The sequence below is a fragment of the Euphorbia lathyris genome, chromosome 4 (genome assembly GCF_963576675.1).
Source record: "Euphorbia lathyris chromosome 4, ddEupLath1.1, whole genome shotgun sequence".
Lineage (NCBI taxonomy): Eukaryota > Viridiplantae > Streptophyta > Magnoliopsida > Malpighiales > Euphorbiaceae > Euphorbia > Euphorbia lathyris.
Window position 1 is genome coordinate 68,969,899 of NC_088913.1, and position 26,243 is coordinate 68,996,141.

General features: G+C 34.4%; 1 protein-coding gene, 1 non-coding gene and 1 pseudogene across 3 annotated transcripts; 2 read left to right on the forward strand and 1 right to left on the reverse strand.

The window, feature by feature from the left end:
- LOC136227223 (uncharacterized) overlaps positions 1-26,243 on the forward strand; it is a 109,332-nt pseudogene that overhangs the window by 6,544 nt on the left and 76,545 nt on the right.
- On the reverse strand, positions 1,060-1,165 carry LOC136228328 (small nucleolar RNA R71). The gene has a single exon (XR_010688654.1). It is a non-coding gene; the product is annotated as a small nucleolar RNA R71 (small nucleolar RNA).
- LOC136226949 (B3 domain-containing transcription factor VRN1-like) lies at positions 11,398-18,072 on the forward strand. Of its 2 annotated transcripts, none has more exons than XM_066015657.1 (6): positions 11,398-12,055; positions 12,169-12,538; positions 12,602-12,753; positions 14,135-14,567; positions 14,660-14,720; positions 17,692-18,072. In XM_066015657.1, the coding sequence occupies exons 1-6, from the start codon at positions 11,963-11,965 to the stop codon at positions 17,741-17,743; spliced, it is 1,161 nt and encodes a 386-aa protein (XP_065871729.1). In that variant the 5' UTR covers positions 11,398-11,962; the 3' UTR covers positions 17,744-18,072. The 2 variants fall into 2 exon arrangements, with proteins under 2 accessions (XP_065871729.1, XP_065871730.1); XM_066015658.1 differs by having other exon boundaries at positions 17,695-18,072.

The following is a 26,243-nucleotide window of genomic DNA, read 5'->3' on the forward strand; positions in this document are numbered from 1 at the left end:
TGAGCCGGACCAAGGGAAAGTAATAAATCAAAGGTTTGGAAGTAAGAAAACTTAATGCTTCTCTTGATTAATTGCTTGAGCCGGACCAAGGGAAAGTAATTAGTCGAGAGTCTAGAACCGATCTCGAGAACTATTAGTTAATAAGAAAAATCGCCATCTTAAAAAGGATAAAACAACTTAAAAAGGGGTTAAGTGTTATTACCAAGCAAAGAGGTTAAGTGAAGCTAGAAGCCTTAGTTTCTTTTATTATAAGTAATCTCTCACTTAATTTGTGTAATTTTTATTTCATTTCTTGCTTAAGTCTTAACTTGGTTGTCCAACAAACTCTACATTTCAGTTGTTTAAATAATAGATAGTAAGCAAAGAGATTAGTACTTATAATCACCATCCTCGTGGGAACGATACTCTACTTTCACTTTATTACTTCATACACGACTAAGGTACACTTGCCTTCACATGCACGTATACGTAAAACGCGCATCAAGTTTTTGGCGCCGTTGCCGGGGATAGTAGAATTATAATATTAATCTAGTCGAGCTTCTATTAATTTAGATGTTTTATTTTCCTTTTTTTTGTTGTTTTATGAACACAAGAAGTTTAAGTTGGACTTTATATTATTGCCTGATCCTGAAATTGAGCGTACTTTCCACAGGAACTTGGCTAATCGAAGAGCAAACATGGCGCAAGAGGAATGTTCCATAATGGATCTACTCACTCCAAACCGTTTGGACATGAATTCAAGTATCGTGGAACCTACCATTGGAGCAAACAACTTCGAGATCAAACCGGCAATGATCCAACGTATACAAAACTCCGGTCAATTTGGCGGAGATCCGAGAGAAGATCCAAACTCCCATTTAAATAAATTTGTTAAACATTGTTCTATGCTTAAGCAAAATGGGGTACCACCAGAAGCTATTAAACTAAAATTGTTTTCTTTTTCTTTAAGGGATGATGCAGCTGACTGGTTGGATTCTCTCGAGGCCGGATCCATTGGGACATGGGATGAGTTAGTTAAGAAATTCTTAGCTAAGTACTTCCCTCCATCTAAAACGGCGAAGTACAAAAACGAGATAAGTTCTTTTCGCCAAACCAAGAGAGAGACATTATATGATGCGTGGGAGCGATTCCGTCGACTATTGAAGAAATTCCCACATCATGGATTTGAGAAGTGGCAACAGGTTAGTATTTTTTATAATGGTTTATCTTCCGCTAACTGTGCCACAATTGATTCTGCCGCAGGTGGAAACATCCTTAAGAAGACCCAAATGGAGGCTTATGATTTAATCCAAGAATTGGCGGAAAGGTGCTCTCATTGGCAAGCGGAGAAAAACCTCGAAACAAGAGCGGGAACATATTTGGTTGATTCGTCATCGAGATCCGGCATTGATGAGTTAAATAAAAAATTGGATCTATTAATGGCTAATTTGAACCAAAATAATTTGTGTGATTTATGTGGTTTAAGTGGACATAAGAGTGAGGATTGTCAAGCGGCAAACCCATTTCTTGGGGATACCGCTAGTGCAAACTTTGTGGGAAATTTTAAGCAATCTAATCCTTATTCCAACACATACAATAATGGTTGGAGAAATCACCCTAATTTCTCATGGACTAATAATCAAAATGTGCAAAATCCGCAAAGACCTCCACTCGGATTTAATCCTAATGAAAAAAGAAATGTTGGTGATGAAGCTTCAGCTATTGTAACAATTCTTGCAAAAATGGAATCTCATCTTGCAGGTATGGAGGAGTGGAAGAGAAATCAAGAGACGTTTACAAAAGGGCTTGAAACGAGCATAAGCCAATTAGCAAAAGCCATGTCTGAACGTCCTATGGGATCCCTTCCAAGCAACACGGAAACAAACCCAAAGGAGCATGTGAAAGCCATCACATTGAGAAACAACAAAGAGTTACAATCGGCTCCGAGCAAACAGGTAAAAGATAGCACAGATGAGGTAAGTACTTCTCAACCTCAAGATTCATCTCCTCCTAAGCTTTTGCGGATCCACTTGTTCAACCTTACAAAACAAAAATTCCATTTCCCCAAAGGTTGAACAAAGAGAAACAAGAAAAGCAATTCTCCAAATTTCTCGACATTTTCAAGAAATTACATATAAATATTCCGTTCGCGGAAGCCTTGGAAAATATGCTCATGTATGCTAAATTTTTAAAAGATATACTTTCCAAAAAGAGAAAATTGGAGGATAATGAAACAGTGAAATTAACGGAAGGATGTTCGGCTATCCTACTCAATAAATTACCACCCAAATTGAAGGACCCGGGAAGTTTCTCTATCCCGTGTACTATCGGTGGTATGTATTTCGAAAGAGCACTATATGATCTTGGAGCAAGCATAAATCTCATGCCATTAAGTATCTTTCGAAAATTGGGTTTAGGAGAGCCGAAGCCCACTAAGGTTTCCTTACAATTAGCCGACCGTTCTCTAGCATACCCCAAAGGGTTTGTAGAAGACGTGTTGGTTAAAGTGGATAAATTCATCTTTCCGGCTGATTTTATTGTTCTTGATATGGAGGAGGATGATCGAGTCCCGATAATTTTGGGTCGTCCTTTTCTAGCAACCGGGATAACACTTATAGATGTGCAACAAGGGAAATTAATTTTCCGGTTACAAGATGAGGAAGTGATTTTTAATGTTTTCAATTCTTTAAAGTATCCTTCCGACAATATTGACCATTGTAACTTACTTGATATAACAGACGAAGTTGTTAAAGATGTTTTTCAGAATGACATGTGTGAAGACCCATTGGAAAAAGTAATGTTAAATGGTCTCGGGTTAAATCAAGAGGAGGTCGTGATAGATCGAGAAATTTCCAACTTGACTTATGACCCCGAGGATTGCATGTGGATCCGTGACCAGTATGAGAAAATCGTTCGAGGGGACAAACCGAGGCCCAAATCATCATTGGAAGAGCCACCCGAATTAGACCTTAAACCCTTACCATCTCATTTGAAATATGCATTTTTAAGTAAAAACTCAAACTTACCTGTTGTAATTTCTTCTTCTTTGACAGGTGAAATGGAAGAAAAATTGATTAATGTGCTCAAAGATCACAAGAAAGCTTTCGGATGGACATTGGCGGACATCAAAGGAATAAGTCTTTCTATTTGCACACACAAAATTTTCATGGAAGAACAAGTTAAACCGACGGCCCAACCTCAAAGACGCCTAAGCCCAAGCATGAAGGAAGTGGTGAAAACTGAAATTCTAAAACTCCTTGATGCAGGTATCATCTATCCAATCTCGGATAGTAGTTGGGTAAGTCCGGTACAAGTTGTACCTAAAAAGGGAGGTATAACTGTTCAAGCTAATGAAAAAAATGAACTAATTCCGGTAAGAAAGGTAACCGGGTGGCGCATGTGCATTGATTAACGAAAATTGAATGATGCCACTCGGAAAGACCATTTTCCTTTACCTTTCATCGATCAAATGCTTAAAAGATTATCGAGACATGCTTATATGTGTAATTTAGATGGCTATTCCGGATACATGCAAATTCCGGTTGCTCCAATCGACCAAGAGAAAACAACTTTTACATGCCCATATGGAACTTTTGCCTATCGTAGAATGCCTTTCGGATTATGTAATGCCCTGGCTACCTTTCAAAGGTGTATGATGGCAATTTTTGATGACATGATTGAAAACTTCATGGAGGTTTTCATGGACGATTTTTCCGTGTTTGGAAAAACATTTGATAGTTGCTTGCATAATTTGGAACTAGTGCTTAATAGATGTGAAGATACTAATTTGATTCTAAATTGGGAAAAATGTCATTTTATGGTTAATGAATCGATTGTTCTAGGCCATAAAGTATCATGTCAAGGCATAAAAGTAGATACGGCAAAGGTGGAGGTGATTGCAAAATTGCCACCGCCTAATTCTGTTAAGGCTATCCGAAGCTTTCTAGGACATGTAGGATTCTATAGGCGTTTCATAAAAGATTTCTCAAAAATTTCAAAGCCATTGACCTAACTGTTGATGAAAGATGTTGAGTTTAACTTTTCTAAGGAATGTTTATCCGCTTTTGAACTATTGAAACAAAAGTTAATTGATGTGCCAATAATGATTAGTCCCGATTGGAGTTTACCTTTTGAACTAATGTGTGACGCTAGTGATTTGGTAGTTGGAGCATGTTTGGGACAACGGAAAGATAAGAATTTTCAACCGATATACTTTGCTAGTAGGACGTTGAATGAAGCACAACAAAATTATACAACAACCGAAAAGGAGCTACTAGCAATTGTTTTCACTTTTGATAAATTCCGTTCTTATCTTGTGCTCTCTAAAGTTATTGTTTACACTGATCATTCCGCACTAAAATATCTCTTATCTAAACAGGATGCAAAACCAAGATTGATCAGATGAGTTCTCCTACTCCAGGAATTTGATTTGGAGATACGAGACACGAAAGGGGTAGCTAATGTGGTTACCGATCACCTTTCACGATTGGAGTCTGAACCACATAAAACCGACGTGCAAAGAGAGATCAAGGAGTTCTTTCCAGATGAATCACTGTTTAGCGTATCAACATTACCATGGTTCGCCGACTTCGCAAACTTTCAAGCAGGTAATATACTTCCTCACGGGCTCACATACCAACAAAGACATAAGTTCTTCGCCGATGCAAAACACTATCTATGGGATGAGCCTTTCCTTTTTAGGGTTTGTGGAGACAATGTAATTCGTAGGTGTATCCCAGAAGAAGAGGTAAGATCTATACTTGAGTTTTGTCACTCACGTGAACCCAGTGGCCACCACGGTCCAAATCGTACGGCTGCCAAAGTCTTACAATGTGGGTTTATTGGCCTACGATCTTTAAAGATGCATATGAGTTCGTAAAATCTTGCGATAAGTGCCAACGAACGGGTAACATATCACGTAGACACGAAATGCCCCTATCGAGTATATTGGTTTGTGAAATTTTTCATGTGTGGGGCATTGATTTTATGGGTCCTTTTCCGAATTCATTTGGTAACCAATTTGTGCTTGTTGCAGTTGATTACGTATCCAAATGGGTAGAGGCGATTGCTTCAGCTACTAATGATGCTCGGGTGGTTACGAAGTTCCTAAAGAAAAACATCTTCACTAGATTCGGAACACCCCGAGAAATCATTAGTGATGGTGGCACGCACTTTTGCAACAAGCAATTTGACCAATTATTGGCGAAATACGAAGTCACCCATCGGGTAACCACCCCGTATCATCCCCAAACAAGTGGTCAAGTTGAAATATCCAACCGGGAATTAAAGAGCATTTTAGAAAAAACGGTAAATTCATCCCGAAAGGATTGGTCGATTAAGTTAGACGATGCTTTGTGGGCCTATAGGACGGCTTTTAAAACCCCTATAGGTGCCTCACCGTATCGTCTAGTTTTCGGAAAAGCATGTCATCTACCCGTAGAGTTAGAACACAAGTCGTTTTGGGCTCTAAAGTTTTTAAATTTTGATATGTGTTCTGCAGGAGAAAAACGTTTGATGCAGCTCAACGAACTCGATGAATTCCGCCTTTCGTCATACGAAAATGCGAAATTATATAAAGAACGGACAAAACGTTGGCATGACAAGCATATCATTCCACGAACATTCAAACCGGGGGATAAAGTTCTTCTATACAACTCTCGGTTACGACTTTTTCCCGGTAAGTTAAAGTCGAGATGGCACGGGCCATATGAAGTAACCGAAACATTCCATTCGAGAGTGATCGCGGTTCAACGAGAAGGTGTGGCACCATTCAAAGTAAACGGACACCGAGTGAAACTATACGAGACGGGAGACACGAGCATGAACGATTCCGTCGTATACCTCAATGCCCCGACCACGAGCAACTAGCCACTCAATAAAGTCGAGCTAAACGACGTTAAATTTAGCGCTTGTCGGGAGGCAACCCGATATTCTTAACATCTTTATTTCAATTTTTACTTTTATTTATTTTTTTTCTTTCAAAAAAATCTTGTTTTTATTTTTGACAAAAAAGAGAAAAAAAAAATAACATATATATATAATTTTCTAAAGTTTATTGTTAGTTATATATATTAGATTAAAAAAAAACATTATACAGCTCCATCTCGTCGAGATGGAGTCCATCTCGACGAGATGGTGCCGTCCAGAGAGTGGACACACTTTGGATTGTCCATCTCGGCGAGATGGACATTCCAGAGAGTTTCCACTCTCTGGAAACCATCTCGCCCCCTCCCCCGCTTTAATTTTTTTTTTATTATAATATTTTTTTTTTCGTTTCTATTCCTTATCTTTTTCTTTGGCCCTTCTCATTTTCATTTTATTTCTTTCGTTTTATTTATTTCTTTCTTCTTTTTTATTCTTTTTCATTTCTTTCTTTTCTTTTTCTTTTTCTTTTTCATTTCTTTCTTTTTCTTTTTCTTTTTCCTTCCCCCAATTTACCTATTTTAATTTTTTTTAATCATTTTCTTCCTTATTTTGTAGCTCTCAAGTCCATCCCTCTCTCCATCTCCGGTAACTTTTCGGGCGACAACCTCCATTAAGCATTTAATTTCTACCCACAATCAACTCCAGACACTATAATCCTCAGTTGCCTTCGACATGGAGTCTTTCTATCCTTTACTTTCTACTTTAGTGTTAGTTTTTATTTCGCATTTTGGGACTAAATGCTACACTAATGGGGGATGGGAGTAAAGGATAGTACGTTACTTTTATTTTCAGTAATTGTTATTTTCGTACATTTATTTCAGTCATGTGGCGTACGTCTAATTTTAATGTTGTGTTATTTTGCACTTTATTTTTACTTTTGTGTTATTTTGCACCTTATTTTTACCACCTTTATTTTTCTTTTTACTTTCTTTATTTAGCTTTTAAATAAATGTTTTTGTTAAATAATTTTGAATAAAAACCCCACTCTAAAGTTTTGCTTTAATCGAACAAGAAAATCAAACAAAATTTTGTCTAGAATAAATGTTAAATTTTGATAGGATGAAATTTTATTTGAAAATCTTAAATCTTGTAAATGAATTTTGGACTATTTTGAATACATAAAGTTTTTGATTTCACTCAGTATTTAACAAATCGACATTTACATTTTGAGGAATAAAATTGAGTTAATTGGCACACATTACCTTTTTCAAAGTGAGTTTTTGAGCCTAATTTAAAAAGCATTCACTAATGCTTCAATTTTTCTCCCGAGTGTTCCATAATTACACGAAACTTGAGAATTTGCATCAAATACCGGTCAAAACCTCACGCGTCTAGCTCAAAACATGACATGATTAAGGCCTTCCTTGTTTTACCCCCACGTTTCAAACTCGAAATAGTAGCCCACCTTAAATATATTCTCCGTCTTTCACCCCTTTGAGCCTAGACATTCCATTCGTTTCACCACGTTACAAGCCGCATTCCCTTCATAAATACCATTTTTGTTCCCCCTAAATTTACGGGTAATTAGTAAACAATATGCTTGAGATGGTGATTCACAATAAATACGAAATTCAGACAAACACTTCTACTGATAAATAACGGTTATACCTCTCTATTTGCGTATATTTCATACTTTCTATATATATATATATATACACATATAAATACAATTCATATTGATATCTATATATATATAAAGTCAAAAAAAATCTATATATATAAATAAAAAATAAAAATAAAAATATATAGTATCATATAAAAGAGGAATTTCCGTTACAAAAATTCTGAATTTCCGAAAGACAATTTTTTTTGTGAATCTATCAAATAATTGCCCGTGAATTTACCTACCCACAAAATCTCCTATTCTCCATACCTTTAGCTTCAACCAACGTTACAACCCGTTAAAGACCTTTTGATTGTGTTTATAGTCAGTCGTGTTTGGTAAAGATTTGGATGACCATGCAAATTTTTAATAGTTAGTGTTTTTATCGGATTTGAGCGAAAATTTAATGCCTAAACACTTGAGCGTAAGAGTGACTTCCATGCGAGGTGTTTAAATTTGTTCAATTTTATTCAACATAATGAAAAATGTCGGTTTGGAAAATAAGAGTGTAAAAACAAATCATTTTCTCCAAAGAAATAGTCCGAGATTTGAATATAGAATTTTTGCTCATTTTCGATTAAAATAATTCCTGTCTTTACGTTAACTTATTCGACGATAAATTTTGTTTTCAACTTTTCTTTGCTTGAGGACAAGCAAAGCTTAAGTTTGGGGGTGTTGTTATCGTCGTAATTTATAGCATTTTTAGTATTTAATTACTAGTTATTTTGTACGATTTTAATAAATTTTAATAATGGTTTTTGTATATTTTCTTCATTTTATGTATCTAAGCCAATTTGTGTGTTTTCTAGGCACTTTCGCAAGGTTTTCGGCACAAATAACCAAGTCGGGGCTTAAGGCGGCAACTCGGGAGTAAAAGGGACCAGAAAAAAGGAGTTTTAGTGACACCCAGCGTGCACTTCATCGCGGATAGGAGCTGTAAAATAAAGTCCAATTGTTCACACTAGGACAGATTTGACACATTTTCGTATTTTCAACTTATCTCCCTCATACGGACTCAGATTGAGGCGATTCAAAATGCGTTGGAAAGCTGAGAGAAAGATCAACAAATGTCTAATAATAATCATCTCCAAATTCGAAGTTCATCAGGCCCAGAAAATTGTCCAAAGTTGATAAATATGTTGAAGCCTAAGATTCCTTTCACAATTCAACTCCTAAATTATTAAAATCTTCCCCCATGCTCTCTTAAATGCTAAATTCAGATGATAAGGAGTGGGAGGCCATAAGTATGACTTGGTCTTTGGAATTTTGTGTGTCATTTTACTATAAAAGGAGGCCTTGGGTGCCATTTGAAGACACACCAAGCTTAGGCTTAACTTCTCCCTCTATAATGTTACTTTGCTGATTTTTCTCTTCAAAAATCAGTTGTTTGTGTTGTTATAATTGTTGTTATTGTGCTCAAGTTGTTGTTTGTGTAAGAGTTCATTCAATAAAAGTAAGTTTTATGTTATCGAAGAAGTTCATTCGACAATCGTCATTACGGTTTCTTCTAAACTTTAATCTCTTTTATTACTATGAACTCCATTATCTATCTTTCTAAGGTGTGTTTTAATCTAATCATGGGCTAAAACCTCCTTAACTAAGGCTAAAAGCGGATCTTAACCTTAATTATGTGGTAATTATGTTTAACCTATTTAAGTTATCTTTATCCTTTTTAAGAACTAACTTATTCTTAATGCTTGTAGGAGATGGGCCAACTCTCTACTTGAATATAATTAATCGTTCATATTGACCGCAATTAGATTGATTAATCGAAATTCATAAGTTGGACCTAATGACCATTTAGTGTGGCTTATTGGTTTTCCAAGGTTTTTCATGAATCTTATTACAAATCTTAGATTTATTACTTGAGCCGCACCAAGGGAAAGTAATAAATCGAAGGTTTGGAAATAAGAAAACTTAATGCTTCTTTGGATTAATTACTTGAGCCGGACCAAGGGAAAGTAATTAATCGAAAGTTTAGAACTAAATACTCGAGCGGTTTTTCTTGAATCTTAAGTAATCACTTTAGCCGGACCAAGGTAAAGTAGGTTAAAAAGGTTTAGATTTAATCTTGTTACAAATCTTAAATTTATTACTTGAGCCGGACCAAGGGAAAGTAATAAATCGAAGGTTTGGAACTAAGAAAACTTAATGCTTCTCTTGATTAATTGCTTGAGCCGGACCAAGGGAAAGTAATTACTCGAGAGTCTAGAACCGATCTCGAGAACTATTAGTTAATAAGAAAAATCGTCATCTTAAAAAGGATAAAACAACTTAAAAAGGGGTTAAGTGTTATTACCAAGCAAAGAGGTTAAGTGAAGCTAGAAGCCTTAGTTTCTTTTATTATAAGTAATCTCTCACTTAATTTGTGTAATTTTTATTTCATTTCTTGCTTAAGTCTTAGCTTGGTTGTCCAACAAACTCTACATTTCGGTTGTTTAAATAATAGATAGTAAGCAAAGAGATTAGTACTTATAATCACCATCCTCGTGGGAACGATACTCTACTTTCACTTTATTACTTCATACACGACTAAGGTACACTTGCCTTCACATGCACGTATACGTAAAACGCGCATCACAACTCATCAAAAAGACCTCTAAAACATTCTCCTTATTTTTCTCTGCTTCCGCTATTATATATAGTATAAATAGATTATGAGTGATTTGTATTAAATGATTTCGAGTGTCTTAATTTGTTTAATAGAATTTGTTTTGCAAAGTTTAATAACAAACTTCCTTTTTTTTAAACCCTGGTCTTGTCAACTACATATTCTTTCGGTTTTTTCTCTCTGAGAATTTTTTGAAATTCGTAACCACCCAAATTCCTTTCTATCTTCTTCCTTTGTTTTGATTACAGATTTATTTTGTTGTTGTTTAACTGAGAAGGAAGAAGGGGGCTTGTCTTCCTTCTTCCTCACTCACCGTTTCTGTTCTTCTAGTTTTTTTTCTTTGTTTGATAAGTTTTTTTCGTTGGATTTCATATATTTTACCGAATCTCTTAATTCGTTTGATCAGTATCTGTTGTTCATCATCTTTTTCGTTTGTAACCTTTTTTGGTTTAGTAACAACGGAAATGGTAGATCTTATCCGTAGAACACTAGATCTACGGGATTGCAAAAGAAAGGATTCTGATCCGAAAATTCCGAATGGGTTAAATGAAGAAATCAGGACTACAGTTCCTTCTCTGCGAATTTGGAATGACAGGCAATATATGTTCCATTTGTTGTCTGTGTTAGTGGTACCTTTAATGGTTTTTTTTTACTCTTTGTAGTTTATTTCTTGCCCTTGTGGATCATGTATTAGGCATAGCCTATACTTATGTAAGGTTTTATTCCTTACCGTTTTCATGTTATTATTATACTAATCTTATTATCTAATGAAATGTTTGCATTCTCAAAAAAAAAAAAATTTATTAATTAATGTATTAATTGATTAATTAATTAATTAATTTCTTTTGTTTATACATGGATGTATTCAATTAATTTATTAATTGACATTCTTATGTTAGGATTTAATTTTGAAATTTATTGTTATTCAAGATTATAAAGAATTGATCATTTGATATTCGCTAGAGAGAATATTTTTACTCCTGAGATTTATATTTTTATTACTACAAGGAAACCGTGCACTTGTATAAATTCTTTAACATTCATCAACTTACAATTTCCACAACACACCAATTCGCTGATATTTTCACAAAAGACTTGCCAGTAAAGTTGTTTAAGTCTTTTTCTTATCAAGTTCGAGGTTCTCACCATCTGTACTCCAGCTTGAGGGGACTAGATAATTAAATGTAATTTAGGTTTTATGTGAAGGGTAGTTTAGACTTTCTATATTTTCGATATAAATAGTTTAGATGCTTCTAGATTTAGGGTTAACTTCTCATACTTTGTATCTTCATCTTCTCAATCAATATACAGAATTCTCTCTAAGAGTTCTTCTTCAATTTTGTTCATTCTTCTAGATTTAGGGTTAACTTCTCATACTCTCTATCTTCATCTTCTCCATCAATATACATAATTCTCTCTAAGAGTTCTTCTTCAACTTTGTTCATCTTCTAGATTTAGGGTTAACTTCTCATACTCTTTATCTTCATCTTCTCCATCAATATACACAATTCACTTTAAGGGTTCTTCTTCAACTTTGTTCATTCTTCTAGATTTAGGGTTAACTTCTCATACTCTCTATCTTCATCTTCTCCATCAATATACATAATTCTCTCTAAGAGTTCTTCTTCAACTTTGTTCATCTTCTAGATTTAGGGTTAACTTCTTATACTCTCTATCTTCATCTTCCCCATCAATATGCAGAATTCTCTCTAAGAGTTTTTCTTCAACTTTGTTCATTCTTCAAATTTAATAGCTTTTCTCTCATAAGTTACTTTCAATTTCACATAGCTTTTGTAGCAAATAAAGTGTTTTCTCAAAAAGGTGAAGAAGAGAAGTTGCTTAGCATGGCTTCTGACAGGAGGAGAAACAATCAACCGCTGTCTGAACCAGAGAGACCTCGGTTTTTTAAGCTAATTCTTGATGATCAAGGGAAATTGGTTAGTGTTTCTGCTTTTCTTAGTCCTGTTCTAACTAATTATAAGTACTCAAGTAGATTGGATATAAATGGTAATGGTTCATTCATTTTATACAATTTATTTGAAATAAACAGGTCTTTCCAAGAAAATTTGTAAGAAATCATGGACATCATCTGTCAAGCCATGTGATGTTGAAGGTCCCTAGTGGTGCAAAATGGGAAGTTGACGTAATAAAAAGTGACGGTCAGATTTGGTTACAAAAGGGATGGCCAGAATTTGTTAAATATTACTCAATTTCTTATGCACATTTTCTAGTATTTGAATATGAAAAGGAGAATGGTGATTTCAATGTTACAATATTTGATAAAACTGCCACAGAGATAGAATATCCATCCAGTTTCAGTCATGAGAAGAATATGGTTGATGAAGCAAAAGAACCTGATGTTTCTGTTCAAATATCGGACCCGCCATCAAGAAAAACATTGACCCGCCATATTCCCAAAGGTATGATATCTCTTATATATTATCCAAATTTTATTTATAGTTAAAATTCTTGATTGAATGCAGGTAATAGAAAGAAATTGATAGAGAAAGAAAGTAGCAGCAAGGAACAAAACCTTGTACTTTCAAATCCTCCTCAAGCTGCCAAAAACTTTAACTCTCCAAATCCATCCTTCAAAGCACCAATTATATCAGACTGTCTGAATCGTGGGAGATTGGTAAGGATTTCATTCTACACAAATTAAGAAATACAATCAATATAGAGTTAAATTAATGAATTTGGCCTAAACCATATGCAACCTCCTGAACTTGTCAATTTGTTGTATCATTTTGCTTCCTAAACTTTCTGGACGACTTATTTTCCATCTTAACTATTTAAAAGTGGTATTAGCAACCCTCTATTTTCATTATAACGGAAACAAAATGAAGTTCCAACATTATTACTGTCACGTCCGTGTCTAAAATTTTTCGATATAGATTTTGGATTATTAATTAATTACGATTTTAGATTTTAAATATACTGTTGGGTTTAATTTAAGATGTTTAGGTGTAAATTAAAAGTTTTGAATGTGTTTGGCTTCTAGACTTTTAAAACTTCGTTACCTTGTTTTCCGTTCATACCCGATGCCTTTTTGGGTCGGTTGTGACATTTTGGTATCACAGCTCTAGGTTATTTTCTTCTGACCTAAAATGGGTTGTGATTTAGAAATAAAAATATTTTGGGATCGAAATTTTGAAAGTTATATAGTTCGATAGTGAGTTAAAAAAAAAACTCGTAATTAAGAAATTGTAACGATTAATTGTATTGAGTAAAACTCGGTATGAATTTCGAGGACGGAATTCTTTAAGGTGGGTAGAATTGTCACGTCCGTGTCTAAAATTTTTCGATATAGATTTTAAAGAATTAATTAGTTATGATTTTAAATATACTGTTGGGTTTAATTTAAGATGTTTAGGTGTAAATTAAAAGTTTTGAATGTATTTGGCTTCTAGACTGTTAAAACTTCGTTACCTTGTTTTCCGTTCATACCCGATGCCGTTTTGGGTCGGGTGTGACATTATTACAAGTGTTTATGGAATTATTGGAACCAGTATGCATATATGTAACCTCATTTGCAGCAACTTTTACAAGAGAACTTGTGTACTGTCATTACTAACCTCAATTGCAGCTTGTTTTAGTAGTGCACAACCCCTTTTTATTATGATCTTGGTGCTTGCAATGAGAATATGTCATAATTATTACATGGGGTTGTTAATACCCTTTTGAATAGTTGAAGGGGCAACTGGGTCGTCCAGTATGTTCAGGGGCCAAAATGACTAAAAGTGACATGTTCAGGGACTGCGTATATGGTTTAGGCCAATGAATTTATATTGGTTAACTAAAAAAATTCTCTCATGTAATGGTTGGTGAATAAGTCTTACAATTTTGAAAACACACATTGACCAAGATAAAAAATTTAATGCTTGCACTGGAAAACTATACTAAAAGTTCTTAAAAAACTACAAAAATTCCGATTTTGAAAAACTCAATTGCTAGAATGACTTATGAAAATGAGTTCTGTATATTTAAAGTAAAATACTATTACGTAAACTGTGCAGTACATTACCAGAACTTTTTTCAAGAACATCGAGCCAGGAACAAAAGCCACAATGTTAGAGGTTAACAATAGATTTTGGCCTGTGAAACTGCTTAATTATCCACATCTTGGGAGAGCGGCACTATCTGCAGGATGGAAGGCCTTTGCAAAGGACAATTCTCTGAATGTGGGAGATGTTTGCTCCTTTGAAATGATTAATACTAGTGATCAAACTCTGCTGATGAAGGTTTCCATTGCGAGGGATTCACCCATATGTTTACTAACTAATGGAGATGATGAAAAACTAGAATGCCCAGTGTCTAAGGTTGAAGAAACCCGAATTGAAATTCCTGATAAGCTATCAAGCAAAAGAAAAGAGAAATCACCATTATCATCTTCTCGGCCTCGTAAGGATATGAAAAATGTAGAGAATTTCACTGACATGATAGGGGAAGGTATAGAGTTTTCCATATTCTTAACAAAAATAATATTCAATCAATAATCCTGATTTCTTTACTAATGATTGATTTGCCTTGTTGATTTGTAGATACTATCGTTGAAGTAAAGAAAGAAAAGGGTATTCATACTGAAATTCCTACTTTAATCGGGTAAGAATTCTAGCTGACAGTCATATATTAATTTGAGTATGTTGTTCTATAATTTATCCATAAATTTGTACACTAGAATATACCTACCACCTATTCAAGGAAATATATGATGAGGAAAGATGGTGATGCATGGCTCCATGTATTGGATGCGAAAACATGGTCTCTTAAGTACTACATTAAACAAACAATAGCAAAGTTAATGTAATCAGATCAAAGACACTGTTGATAGAATCTTACTATTCGATTGGATTCCGTTCTATTTGGAACTGAATAAATTGTAACAGAATCATACAATTCAATTCGATTCTGTTCTATTTTGAGTCTGATCGTCATTAATGTTCATCAAAAACTTCAGCAACACTAACTACTAAATTCACTATGCTTTAACCTTGTTTGGGAGGGGTTAATGGAAGTAACTGAGAGTAATGGAAGGTTAAATATGAAGTTAACTTTGTTTGGGAGTTGTTTTTTTAGAGTAAATGAAGGTTGATGATATTTAAAGATTTACTTCCTCTAACCTCCAAATGGGGGGTTAATTGGAGTAACGTAAAGTTTTTTAAATTTTTTTGGTATCTGCTGAGTAAATTTAACTTTCTTTCCCTCCATATTTAAACTCTCAAACAGTGTTAAACATTTAATCCCATTGGCATTCTATAAATTAATTTTTAACTTTCCTTTCCATCCATTCCCTTCCTTTTCTTTTATCGCCTTTAACTCTCACCCCCATTAACCTCCAAACTCCCAAACAAAGACTTAGTCTGATTGTTCTTTATCATGTAAACTCAAACTAGTTTCAGTTCATCATTATCAAGTTAACAACAAGATAAAAAAAAAGTTGTTCTAAGTACTAGGTTGATATGATTTATTTTTTTGATATTAGAATTTCATTTCTAAACTAATATTTGATAATATTTTAACTTCAACACGGTAAATATTTTTTTTTATATATCATTCCATTAAATCACAAAGTATAAATACAGTAGGATAAGATCCACAAAAGGAAGAAAATAGACTACAAATAGCAATAAAAAAAATTACAAAGAACAATAAAAACTATAAGAGGTACAAATACAATAAAAATAGAAATCATATACTCATCGTAAGTGGAATCCCATTAAAAAATAACTATAATTCATTCTTCATCATTTAGCCTCTTCCGGATATTCGCATCTGAGTCCTTTTCTTTTTGCAACCACGCACATTTATAGATCCATAACAGGTGTAGATCTGACGGAAAAGAAATTCAAAAAAGTATATAGACTTCAAACTAACAAAAAAAGGTAAATCTAAAACTAAAAAACGAAGATTGAAACATAAGTGATCCTTCTTCCCCCTCTAAGGGGACTAAATTGAAAGCAAGAACCGAGAAGGTAATGGTGACATCAGAGGCAACGACGAAAAGCTTGAGAAAAAGATGAAATGTAGAGAGGAGTCTCTCTCTACTATTATCAACATGGTAAATAATTTATTTCTTATAATTATAATGAACTTGAACTGAATCTTGCAATTTGATTCTAATCATTAGTCACAATTCACAAAATGTGGATTTCGATTCACGAGTCAAATTTGTTTTGACAACTATGGATCCTAATGAAGAACCTGAATTAAAATATTTATATCTTGCAGAACACAACTCATGAATTCTATTTCTAATATTTATGTGCATGATTCTCCTAGCTTTCTATTTCAGCCATTATATGTGTATATTCCTACTACAAATTCATTCATGAATATCAGCTTTATGAAATTAGTACAAACAGAGTAAGAGGAATACAATATCTATATATATATATATATATATATAGTAAGACTATAGAGAGGGATTCCCTTACTTCTTATTCTAAGGGAAGAATAACCTTATTCCAATTACCAAACAATATCATTTTAATTTAATTAAACAAATTCAATTTAATTAAAATCCACACCACCTCTCTCTCTCTCCTCCCTTCTCCTAAACGCGACTCTCTCTCTCTCTCTCTAATATCTCCCATTCACGACCGACTCTCTCTTCTATCTTCCTTTGAACGATTTGCGATTCCGAAATTGATGTTTCTTCATGAATAAAAGAAGGATTAGTTAACACTAACAAGAGCATTTAAATCACACCTCAAGTGAGAATTCTAGTTATGATTTTGTAAAAAATAGTAAAACCAAGAACAGCAGAAAAAATAGAATTTTGGACTCTTTAATTCTGGATTCATTAATTCTGGATTTTGGACTCGTTAATTCCACCTAAAAATAGGATTTTGGACTCATTAATTCTGGATTCCACACCAATTAATTATCGATTCCACTACCCTTATTCCTCCTATTTTTACCACACAATTCTTAGATGAGACGAGCTAATTAATCAAGAACAAACCCAATTCATTTTTACCAAGCCAAACTTGTCATGTTTTAGCTCTTCCTAGAGAAATTGCGGAGGGATTATGCTTGAAGTCCGCAGGATTCATATTACCCCCAACAGCAAAAGCAGAAATCAATCGATTATTATGTGCTACATCAAGACAAAATCGACAAAAAAAAAATGCAGAATCTACCATGAATCAAGATGATTAAATTTTGTTTCATTGATTGAACATATCCATAAACATGTGTTTCATTGATGAACAATCAATGGAAGAAAGAAGAGAGTCGTGAATGGGAGATATTAGAGAGAGAGAGAGTCACGTTTAGGAGAAGGGAGGAGAGAGAGAGAGGTGGTGTGGATTTTAATTAAATTGAATTTGTTTAATTAAATTAAAATGATATTGTTTGGTAATTGGAATAAGGTTATTCTTCCCTTAGAATAAGAAGTAAGAGAATCCCTCTCAGTAGCCTCACTATATATATATATATATATATATATATATATATAGAGGTGAAAATAATATTTAGTAATTTGTAGTTTTTATTGATAATTGTAGCTCAAATTTACTGTTCAATACCCTTAAAATCTAATGAAATATCTTTATTGTGCATATTGTTCTAGAAGAGGGTCTGCCTGCTCACTCGTGGTGTTCGAAATGAAGGAAAAGCAATGAAGATGAAGATTAAGCAGGATGAAGGCTGATGACCACTAGTTGGATAAAACATTGACTCAAATTTCTCTAATCAGCCATCATTCACAAAATTCATTTCCTGAAGACCCCTTTAATGAATGATGTTTTGTAGTGAACAATGATGCAATTGGCAGTGTATCTATCTGTTTGTAGACTGTTTTTGTTGTGTTAGAACAATCTGCCAAGCTCATTACTTCCTTTATCAAGACAATTATTTTGTTTCCTTTGATGTACTATTTAAAGGGTTTTTTAGAAGATCTTTATGATCGGATTTTCACAGCTGAGAATCAGCTTTTACTTTATGAAGTACAATTTCCTATGACGATAGTTTATTCTTCCTACTTATTTATGTCTTTATGTTCGGGTATGAGTGAGTAAAAGGACTAATAGGTGGAAGTTGACCTTGAGTAGGTGGTAAATGGGTTAATTTCTATGATAATATCCTAGACAAATAGAAAAGGCTTAGTCAAATTTTTCGAAAATGGTGACATTTAACAGCGGAGTGTCGCCATTAATCAACTCAAACACGTAAACATCTCCAACCCGAAGAGAATTGTAATTAACAAAGTGGATTACTATAACCAGCTCCAATTTCACACTTCCAGCCCTGAAAAAAGACGTAACCGCCCTATAACCAAAAATTGAAAATTTCAAACCCTCACAAACTCTCTCAAACTCTCCCAAATACATTTTGATCCGAAATCAAAGACAACACGTTTGATGGAGAGCGATCCGTTATCACCGCGAAGAGACGAGAATGACGTTGTCCCTGAAGTCGAGGTATTTTTCCGATTGAACTTCCATTGATTTCTGTCAATTTTTTGAAAAAAAAAATCGCTGGTTCGGCTCTCGGGCGTGTGAGCATCACACCTCACCATGTGGTGGGGCGTTTGAATATTACGCCCCACCATGAGGTGGGACGTGATGTGCATACGCCCCGCCATGTGGTGAGGCGTGATGTTCATACGCCCCACCTCATGGTGAGGCGTGATGCTCACACGCCTCACCACAGGCGTGATGCTCACACGTCCGGGCCTATTTGTGGCTGTTTTTTCGGGTTTAGACATCGAAACATCGTACAAATATCGCGTGTTGGAATGTAATGTTCGTTATTTATCATTTGCAGGAGGTTTCGTTTGAAGATTTTGGCGGAAACGACATTGATTACAGTTCACAGTTTTTTCCCAAACAAACGTTTCAAACATATCATGAAGCTATTAACTGGGCAAAATAGACGGCAATTGGGATCGGCTTCGAGTTAAACACAACGTCGCACAAGACAGGGGGCAAGTCAAAATGGATATTGGTTAAATGTGCTCGTGGTATTAAGAATTATAGAAGAAAAAGTGATATGGATATGGAGGAAGTAGTATGGAGGGATACAAAAACACAGTACCGTGGTTGCAAATTCCAGATAAAGGTTCTGGAAATCGTTGAATTAGGCGGTTGGGTGGTGAATGGGATTGCTGGAGATAAAGGACAACACTGTCATCAGTTGGCTGTATATCGTCAGGGCTACAGACAGATGAGCGGACTAAGCCTGGGTTCCATAAAACTTGTTCGTGAAATGAGTTCAGCTCAAGCTAAGCCTTGTGCTATTTTTGCTGCAATCAAGGAAAAACATCCGGAGGATTACCCGACACAAAGACATATCTATAAGTATAGGGAGAAAATCAGGACTGAGAGCTTTGAGGGTCGTGATGTAATTCGGTCAGTTTTATCGGCTTGCTATAGATAAGGAATACGTACATTGGACGCAAATGGTGCCGGACAGCAATGTTGTGACTCACTTATTTATGGCACATCCTACATCGATCACACTGTTCCGATCTTATTACTTGTTTGTTCGTATGGACTCAACATATAAAACAAACAAGTATAAGATGACATTCTTTGAGATCATTGGAATTATGCCTTCAAACAAAAACTTCTTGATCGCCTATGCAATCATGAAGGATGAAACTGAGGGAAGTTATATGTGGGTGTTACAAAAATTGAAGCTTTTGCTCCAACCTGATGTGCATCATAGTTAGGATGTTGCACTATATTGCCGATGCATTCGGATGATGGAAGACCACCAGAGCGAGAGATTGTGATTTGTCATTTGGAGAGTTATCAACACTACATACGTCTTTATTTAAGACCTGAATTTCGTGATCCGAGTGTTCGTCACTTGGACAATCTATACGCTGAAAGGAGAGCGGCTTGGACTAGATTATATTAGTTTTATGTGTTGTAATTAATAATATTTATTCATAAACTTATATTATTGTTACTGATTTTAGTTAAAATTGTATGATATTTTTAGGTTTTAAGTATAATTCTGTAGTTACGGGTTTAAAGGCTTATTTACGGGTTTAATGGCCTATTTTTTTCCCTTTCCTTCATGCGGGCGTGTGGCTATCACGCCTCACCGTATGGTCGGGCGTGTGGCTATCACGCCTCATCGTGTGGTCGGGCGTGATAGCCACACGCCCGACCATGTGGTTGGGCGTGTGGCTATCACGCCCGACCACGCGGTGAGGCGTGATAACCACACGCCCGTGTGACGGAAAAGTAAAAAAAATAGCTTTTTCACCCCATAACCCATGAGAGGGCATTTTCATCCTTTCACGGGGCTAGGGGTGGGAATTTGGGGCTGGATTTAACAACACCCTTAATAAATGCAGGAAATCTGCCAAACGCTTCCTTCGGAAACGCTTTTCAATTTTTTGATAATTACAGAAACGTTCCCGCAAACGTCTCGTTTCCGTTTCCGGACGTTTCCGTTTCCCACATCTGTGAGAAACGTTGAAACGCTGCCGGAGGAACGTTTCCGTGCTTCTCAGCATGTGGTTTCGCCGATTTGCAGACAGGTACCTGTGGTGTTTTTTTTTTACAAACGCAACCCTTGCAATTGTAAAAAAAAAATACCACAAGTACATATCTGCAAATTAGCCAAACCACAAACATATATATGTAATTAACCCTAATTTAAATTACTAAAAATAACCGTTATAAAAGGTACTTGAATCAAATCATATTTTAATTTAAGTTCTTTAGTATGTTATCGAACTAGATCTTACTTTTTATTGGATAAATTGACCTCATGCCAATTGAAATTTACCCTAATTTAAACTTTAAAATGTAATATAAAAATCACTTAATTTTACACTTTTTAACAATATAGCCACTCGACTTTAATTAACGGCTCAACATAATTGTTAACGACCTCAAAATGAAAACTCTAAATAATTAAAGTTGTTTAGAACCATATTTACCATGAAAACATATTTTTTTATTTTAAATAATCACAATTTTCAGAGTTTTCTATCTCTAAACATTCACTATCTCTCTTCTAACGAATCAGCACTTAAATAATCCCAAAAATAAAAGTAGAGGAATTAGAATTGCTTGGAATATTTTACTAACACAAAAACCTAATATTTTTATATTCTTCTGAAATAATAATTTTAATTCATATAATTTTGAATAGAAATATAATTGTCAAAAAGATAATAGTAAATTTAGATTTATTAATTGAACACTTTCCCACTAAAATATAGCTAGATGAATATGTTTAAAATGTTCTATTTTTTTAAAGAAAAAAATAACATTTTTTTAAGTAAAGAGTAAAAACTGGGGGTAAAAATTTCCTTAAGAAAAGATTAATGAATAAGCTAATTGCAAAACTCATAAAACTAGTTTTTTCAAAATTAGAGGTTTGAGTCCAAAAAGTTCTTTCAAATTTATCTTCATCAAACACAGTTTTGACTAGTCAAAACCTCTAATTATACCTCAAACATCTCTTTACAAATAGTTATTGGTCCTGTTTGATAAATAGCTTATTGGAGCAAAATTAGAGTTATGACCCACTTTATAAGTTTTGACTAGTCAAACTTCTAATAGTGGTGTTAGGTGGAAGGAAGTTTGAAAGAGTTTAGACTTTCTATATTTTTGATATAAATAGTTTAGATGCTTCTAAATTTGAGGTTAACTTCTCATACTCTGTATCTTCATCTTCTCCATCAATATACATAATTCTCTGCAGAGTTCTTCTTCAACTTTGTTCATTCTTCTAGATTTAGGGTTAACTTCATACCCTCTATCTTCATGTTCTCCATCAATATACATAATTCTCTTTTGGAGTTCTTCTTCAACTTTGTTCATTCTTCTAGATTTAGGTTAACTTCTCATACTCTCTATCTTCATCTTCTCCATCAATATACAGAATTCTCTCTAAGAGTTCTTCTTCAACTTTGTTCATTCTTCTAGATTTATGGTTAACTTCTCATACTCCCTATCTTCATCTTCTCTCTAAGAGTTCTTCTTCAACTTTGTTCATATTCTTCTAGATTTAGGGTTAACTTCTCATACTCTCTATCTTCATCTTCTCCATCAATATACATAATTCTCTCTAAGAGTTCTTCTTCAACTTTGTCATCTTCTAGATTTAGGGTTAACTTCTCATACTCTCTATCTTCATCTTCCCCATCAATATACAGAATTCTCTCTAAGAGTTTTTCTTCAACTTTGTTCATTCTTCAAATTTAATAGCTTTTCTCTCATAAGTTACTTTCAATTTCATATAGCTTTTGTAGCAAATAAAGTGTTTTCTCAAAAAGGTGAAGAAGAGAAGTTGCTTAGCATGGCTTCTGACAGGAGGAGAAACAATCAACCGCTGTCTGAACCAGAGAGACCTCGGTTTTTTAAGCTAATTCTTGATGATCAAGGGAAATTGGTTAGTGTTTCTGCTTTTCTTAGTCCTGTTCTAACTAATTATAAGTACTCAAGTAGATTGGATATAAATGGTAATGGTTCATTCATTTTATACAATTTATTTGAAATAAACAGGTCTTTCCAAGAAAATTTGTAAGAAATCATGGACATCATCTGTCAAGCCATGTGATGTTGAAGGTCCCTAGTGGTGCAAAATGGGAAGTTGACGTAATAAAAAGTGACGGTCAGATTTGGTTACAAAAGGGATGGCCAGAATTTGTTAAATATTACTCAATTTCTTATGCACATTTTCTAGTATTTGAATATGAAAAGGAGAATGGTGATTTCAATGTTACAATATTTGATAAAACTGCCACAGAGATAGAATATCCATCCAGTTTCAGTCATGAGAAGAATATGGTTGATGAAGCAAAAGAACCTGATGTTTCTGTTCAAATATCGGACCCGCCATATTCCCAAAGGTATGATATCTCTTATATATTATCCAAATTTTATTTATAGTTAAAATTCTTGATTGAATGCAGGTAATAGAAAGAAATTGATAGAGAAAGAAAGTAGCAGCAAGGAACAAAACCTTGTACTTTCAAATCCTCCTCAAGCTGCCAAAAACTTTAACTCTCCAAATCCATCCTTCAAAGCACCAATTATATCAGACTGTCTGAATCGTGGGAGATTGGTAAGGATCTCATTCTACACAAATTAAAAAATACAATTAATATAGAGTGAAATTAATGAATTTGGTCTAAACCATAGGCAGCCCCCTGAACTTGTCAATTTGCCTCCTAAACTTACGGGACTACCTATTTGCCCCCTTAACTATTTAAATGTGGTATTAGCAACCCCCTATTTTCATTAAAACGGAAACAAAATGGAGTTTCAATATTATTACAAGTGTTTATTGAAGTATTAGAACCAGTCTGCATATATGTAACCTCATTTGCACCATAACTAGGGATGGCAACGGGTAGTGTACCCGCGGGTACCCGACCCTAATGGGACTACCCGTACCCTGTATAAAAGGGTATGGGACGGGTATGGGATCAAAACCATTACCCGTTAGGGTAATGGGACGGGTATGAGAATACCCCCTAGGGTACCCGATACCCGTTACCCGTCATAAAAAAAAAATTTATATTAATAAATATCATTGTTTTTTAGATGTAAGACATGAAATTTAAATCCCAACCATTTATTTTTCAACAATTGAGTGATATCACTAAGCTACTTTATTCTTATTAATTAAGGTTCAATTTATTCAATTTTTAGATTGGTGATTTATTAAATTTATAGTTTGTTAAATTTGTAATATTTTTTTTATTTCTTGATTCTTAACGGGTAAGGGTACCCGCGGGTACCCGCGGGTACCCGCGAATTAAATGGGAAGGGTATGGGATGCAAAAAGTATACCCGTTAGGGTAATGGGACGGGTACGGGTAATTAAAAAATAAAAGGGTAAGGGTTTGGGAATGGCATTACCCGCGGGTACCCTACCCGTTGCCATCCCTATGCATAACCGTGTATGTACTAACCTCATTTGCAACTTGTTTTTGATAGTGCGCAACCCCTTGTTTATTATGACCTTATACAAAGGAACGGAGGGAGTTCTATATATTTAAAGTGAAATACTATTACATAAACTGTGCAGTACATTACCAGAACTTTTTTCAAGAACATCGAGCCAGGAACAAAAGCCACAATGTTAGAGGTTAACAATAGATGTTGGCCTGTGAAACTGCTTAATTATCCACATCTTGGGAGAGCGGCACTATCTGCAGGATGGAAGGCCTTTGCAAAGGACAATTCTCTGAATGTGGGAGATGTTTGCTCCTTTGAAATGATTAATACTAGTGATCAAACTCTGCTGATGAAGGTTTCCATTGCGAGGGATTCACCCATATGTTTACTAACTAATGGAGATGATGAAAAACTAGAATTCCCAGTGTCTAAGGTTGAAGAAACCAGAACTGAAATTCCCGTTAAGATCTCAAGCAAAAGAAAAGAGAAATCACCATTATCATCTTCACAGCATCATAGGAAGATGAAAAATATAGAGAATTTCACTGACATAACAGGGGAAGGTATAGAGTTTTCCATGTTCTTAACAAATATAATATTGAATCAATAATTTCTCAAATGAATATTCCTGATTTCTTTACTAATGATTGATTTGCGTTGTTGATTTGTAGGTACTATCGTTGAAGTAAAGAAAGAAAAGGGTATTCATACTGAAATTCCTACTTTAATCGGGTAAGAATTCTAGCTGACAGTCATATATTAATTTGAGTATGTTGTTCTATAATTTATCCATAAATTTGTACACTAGAATATACCTACCACCTATTCAAGGAAATATATGATGAGGAAAGATGGTGATGCGTTGCTCCATGTTTTGGATTTCGAAAACATGGTCTGTTAAGTACTACATTAAACAAACAATAACAAAGCTAATGTAATCAGATCAATGACACTGTTGATAGAATCTTACGATCACGATTCAATTCAGTTCTATTTCGAACCGAATCTATAGGGTGAATCTAAATTGTAACAAAATCTTAATATTCACAATTGGAATCATACAATTCAATTAGATTCAGCTCTATTTCGAGTCTGATCGTCATTACCAATGTTATCAGAATCGGACCGGACATCAAACCGGATTGGTAACTGGGTCACGGGTCACTTGGTCGGACCGGATGATTCAGATTGGTCGAACTGGATGACGTAATAAATAAATAAATAATATTTATATATATTAAATATATATAACTAATTTAAAATTAATTTTATACATTATATATATCCAAAATAAATTATAAACAACATTTGGTTTGTTATTTTTTTGTTAATTTGAGCCTTAAATATATGACAAATAAATTTAGTGTTCATCAAAAACTTCAGCAGCACTAACTACTAAATTCACTATACTTTAACCCTTGTTTGGGAGGAGGTTAATGGAAGTAAATTGGAGTAATGGAACGTTAAATATGAAGTTAACCCTCTTTGGAAGTTGTTTTTTTGAAAGTAAATAAAGGTTAATGGTAGTTAAATATTTACTTACTCTAACCTCCAAACTCTAACCTCTAAACTGCGGGTTTAAACTCCCAAACGGAGACATTTAACCCCATTTACATTCAATAAACTCTCAAACAAGGTTAATTTTTAACTTTCCGTTCCATTCATTCCCTTCCCTTCCCTTTCCATTACATCCTTTAACTCTCACCTCCATTAACCTCCAAACTACCAAACAAATGGCTTCTTCCCCCTCTAAGGGGACTAAATTGAAAGCAAGACCCGAGAAGCTAATGGTGACATTAGCGGCAACGACGGAAAACTTGAGAAAAATAAGAAAATGTAGAGAGAATGAGGAGTCTTTCTCTCTCTACTATTATCAACATGGTAAATATTTTATTTCTTATAATTATAATAAATTTGAACTGAATCTTGCAATTCGATTCGATTCACTAGTCACAATTCGCAAAATGTGGATTCCGATTTACGAGTCAAATTTGTTTTGACAACTATGGATCTTGATGAAGAACCTGAATTAAAATATTTATATCTTGCAGAACACAACTCATGAATTCTGTTTCTAATATTTGCACCTCGAACAACATGATAAAAGACATGCAAGTTATCTGCATGATTCTTCTAGCTTTCTATTTCAGCCATTATTTGTGTATATTCCTCCTACAAATTCAAACAGAGTAAGAGAAATACAATATCTATATTATATATTAATAATTTACATTATCCAAACATCAAA

Bases quoted from the DNA above. Each gene is read 5' to 3' on its own strand.
- LOC136226949 (XM_066015657.1), top strand. From the start codon at position 11,963: ATGGCTTCTGACAGGAGGAGAAACAATCAACCGCTGTCTGAACCAGAG. The intron at 12,056-12,168 runs GTTAGTGTTTCT...TGAAATAAACAG, and splicing joins TTGATGATCAAGGGAAATTG to GTCTTTCCAAGAAAATTTGT. The intron at 14,721-17,691 runs GTAAGAATTCTA...ATATTGTTCTAG, and splicing joins GAAATTCCTACTTTAATCGG to AAGAGGGTCTGCCTGCTCAC.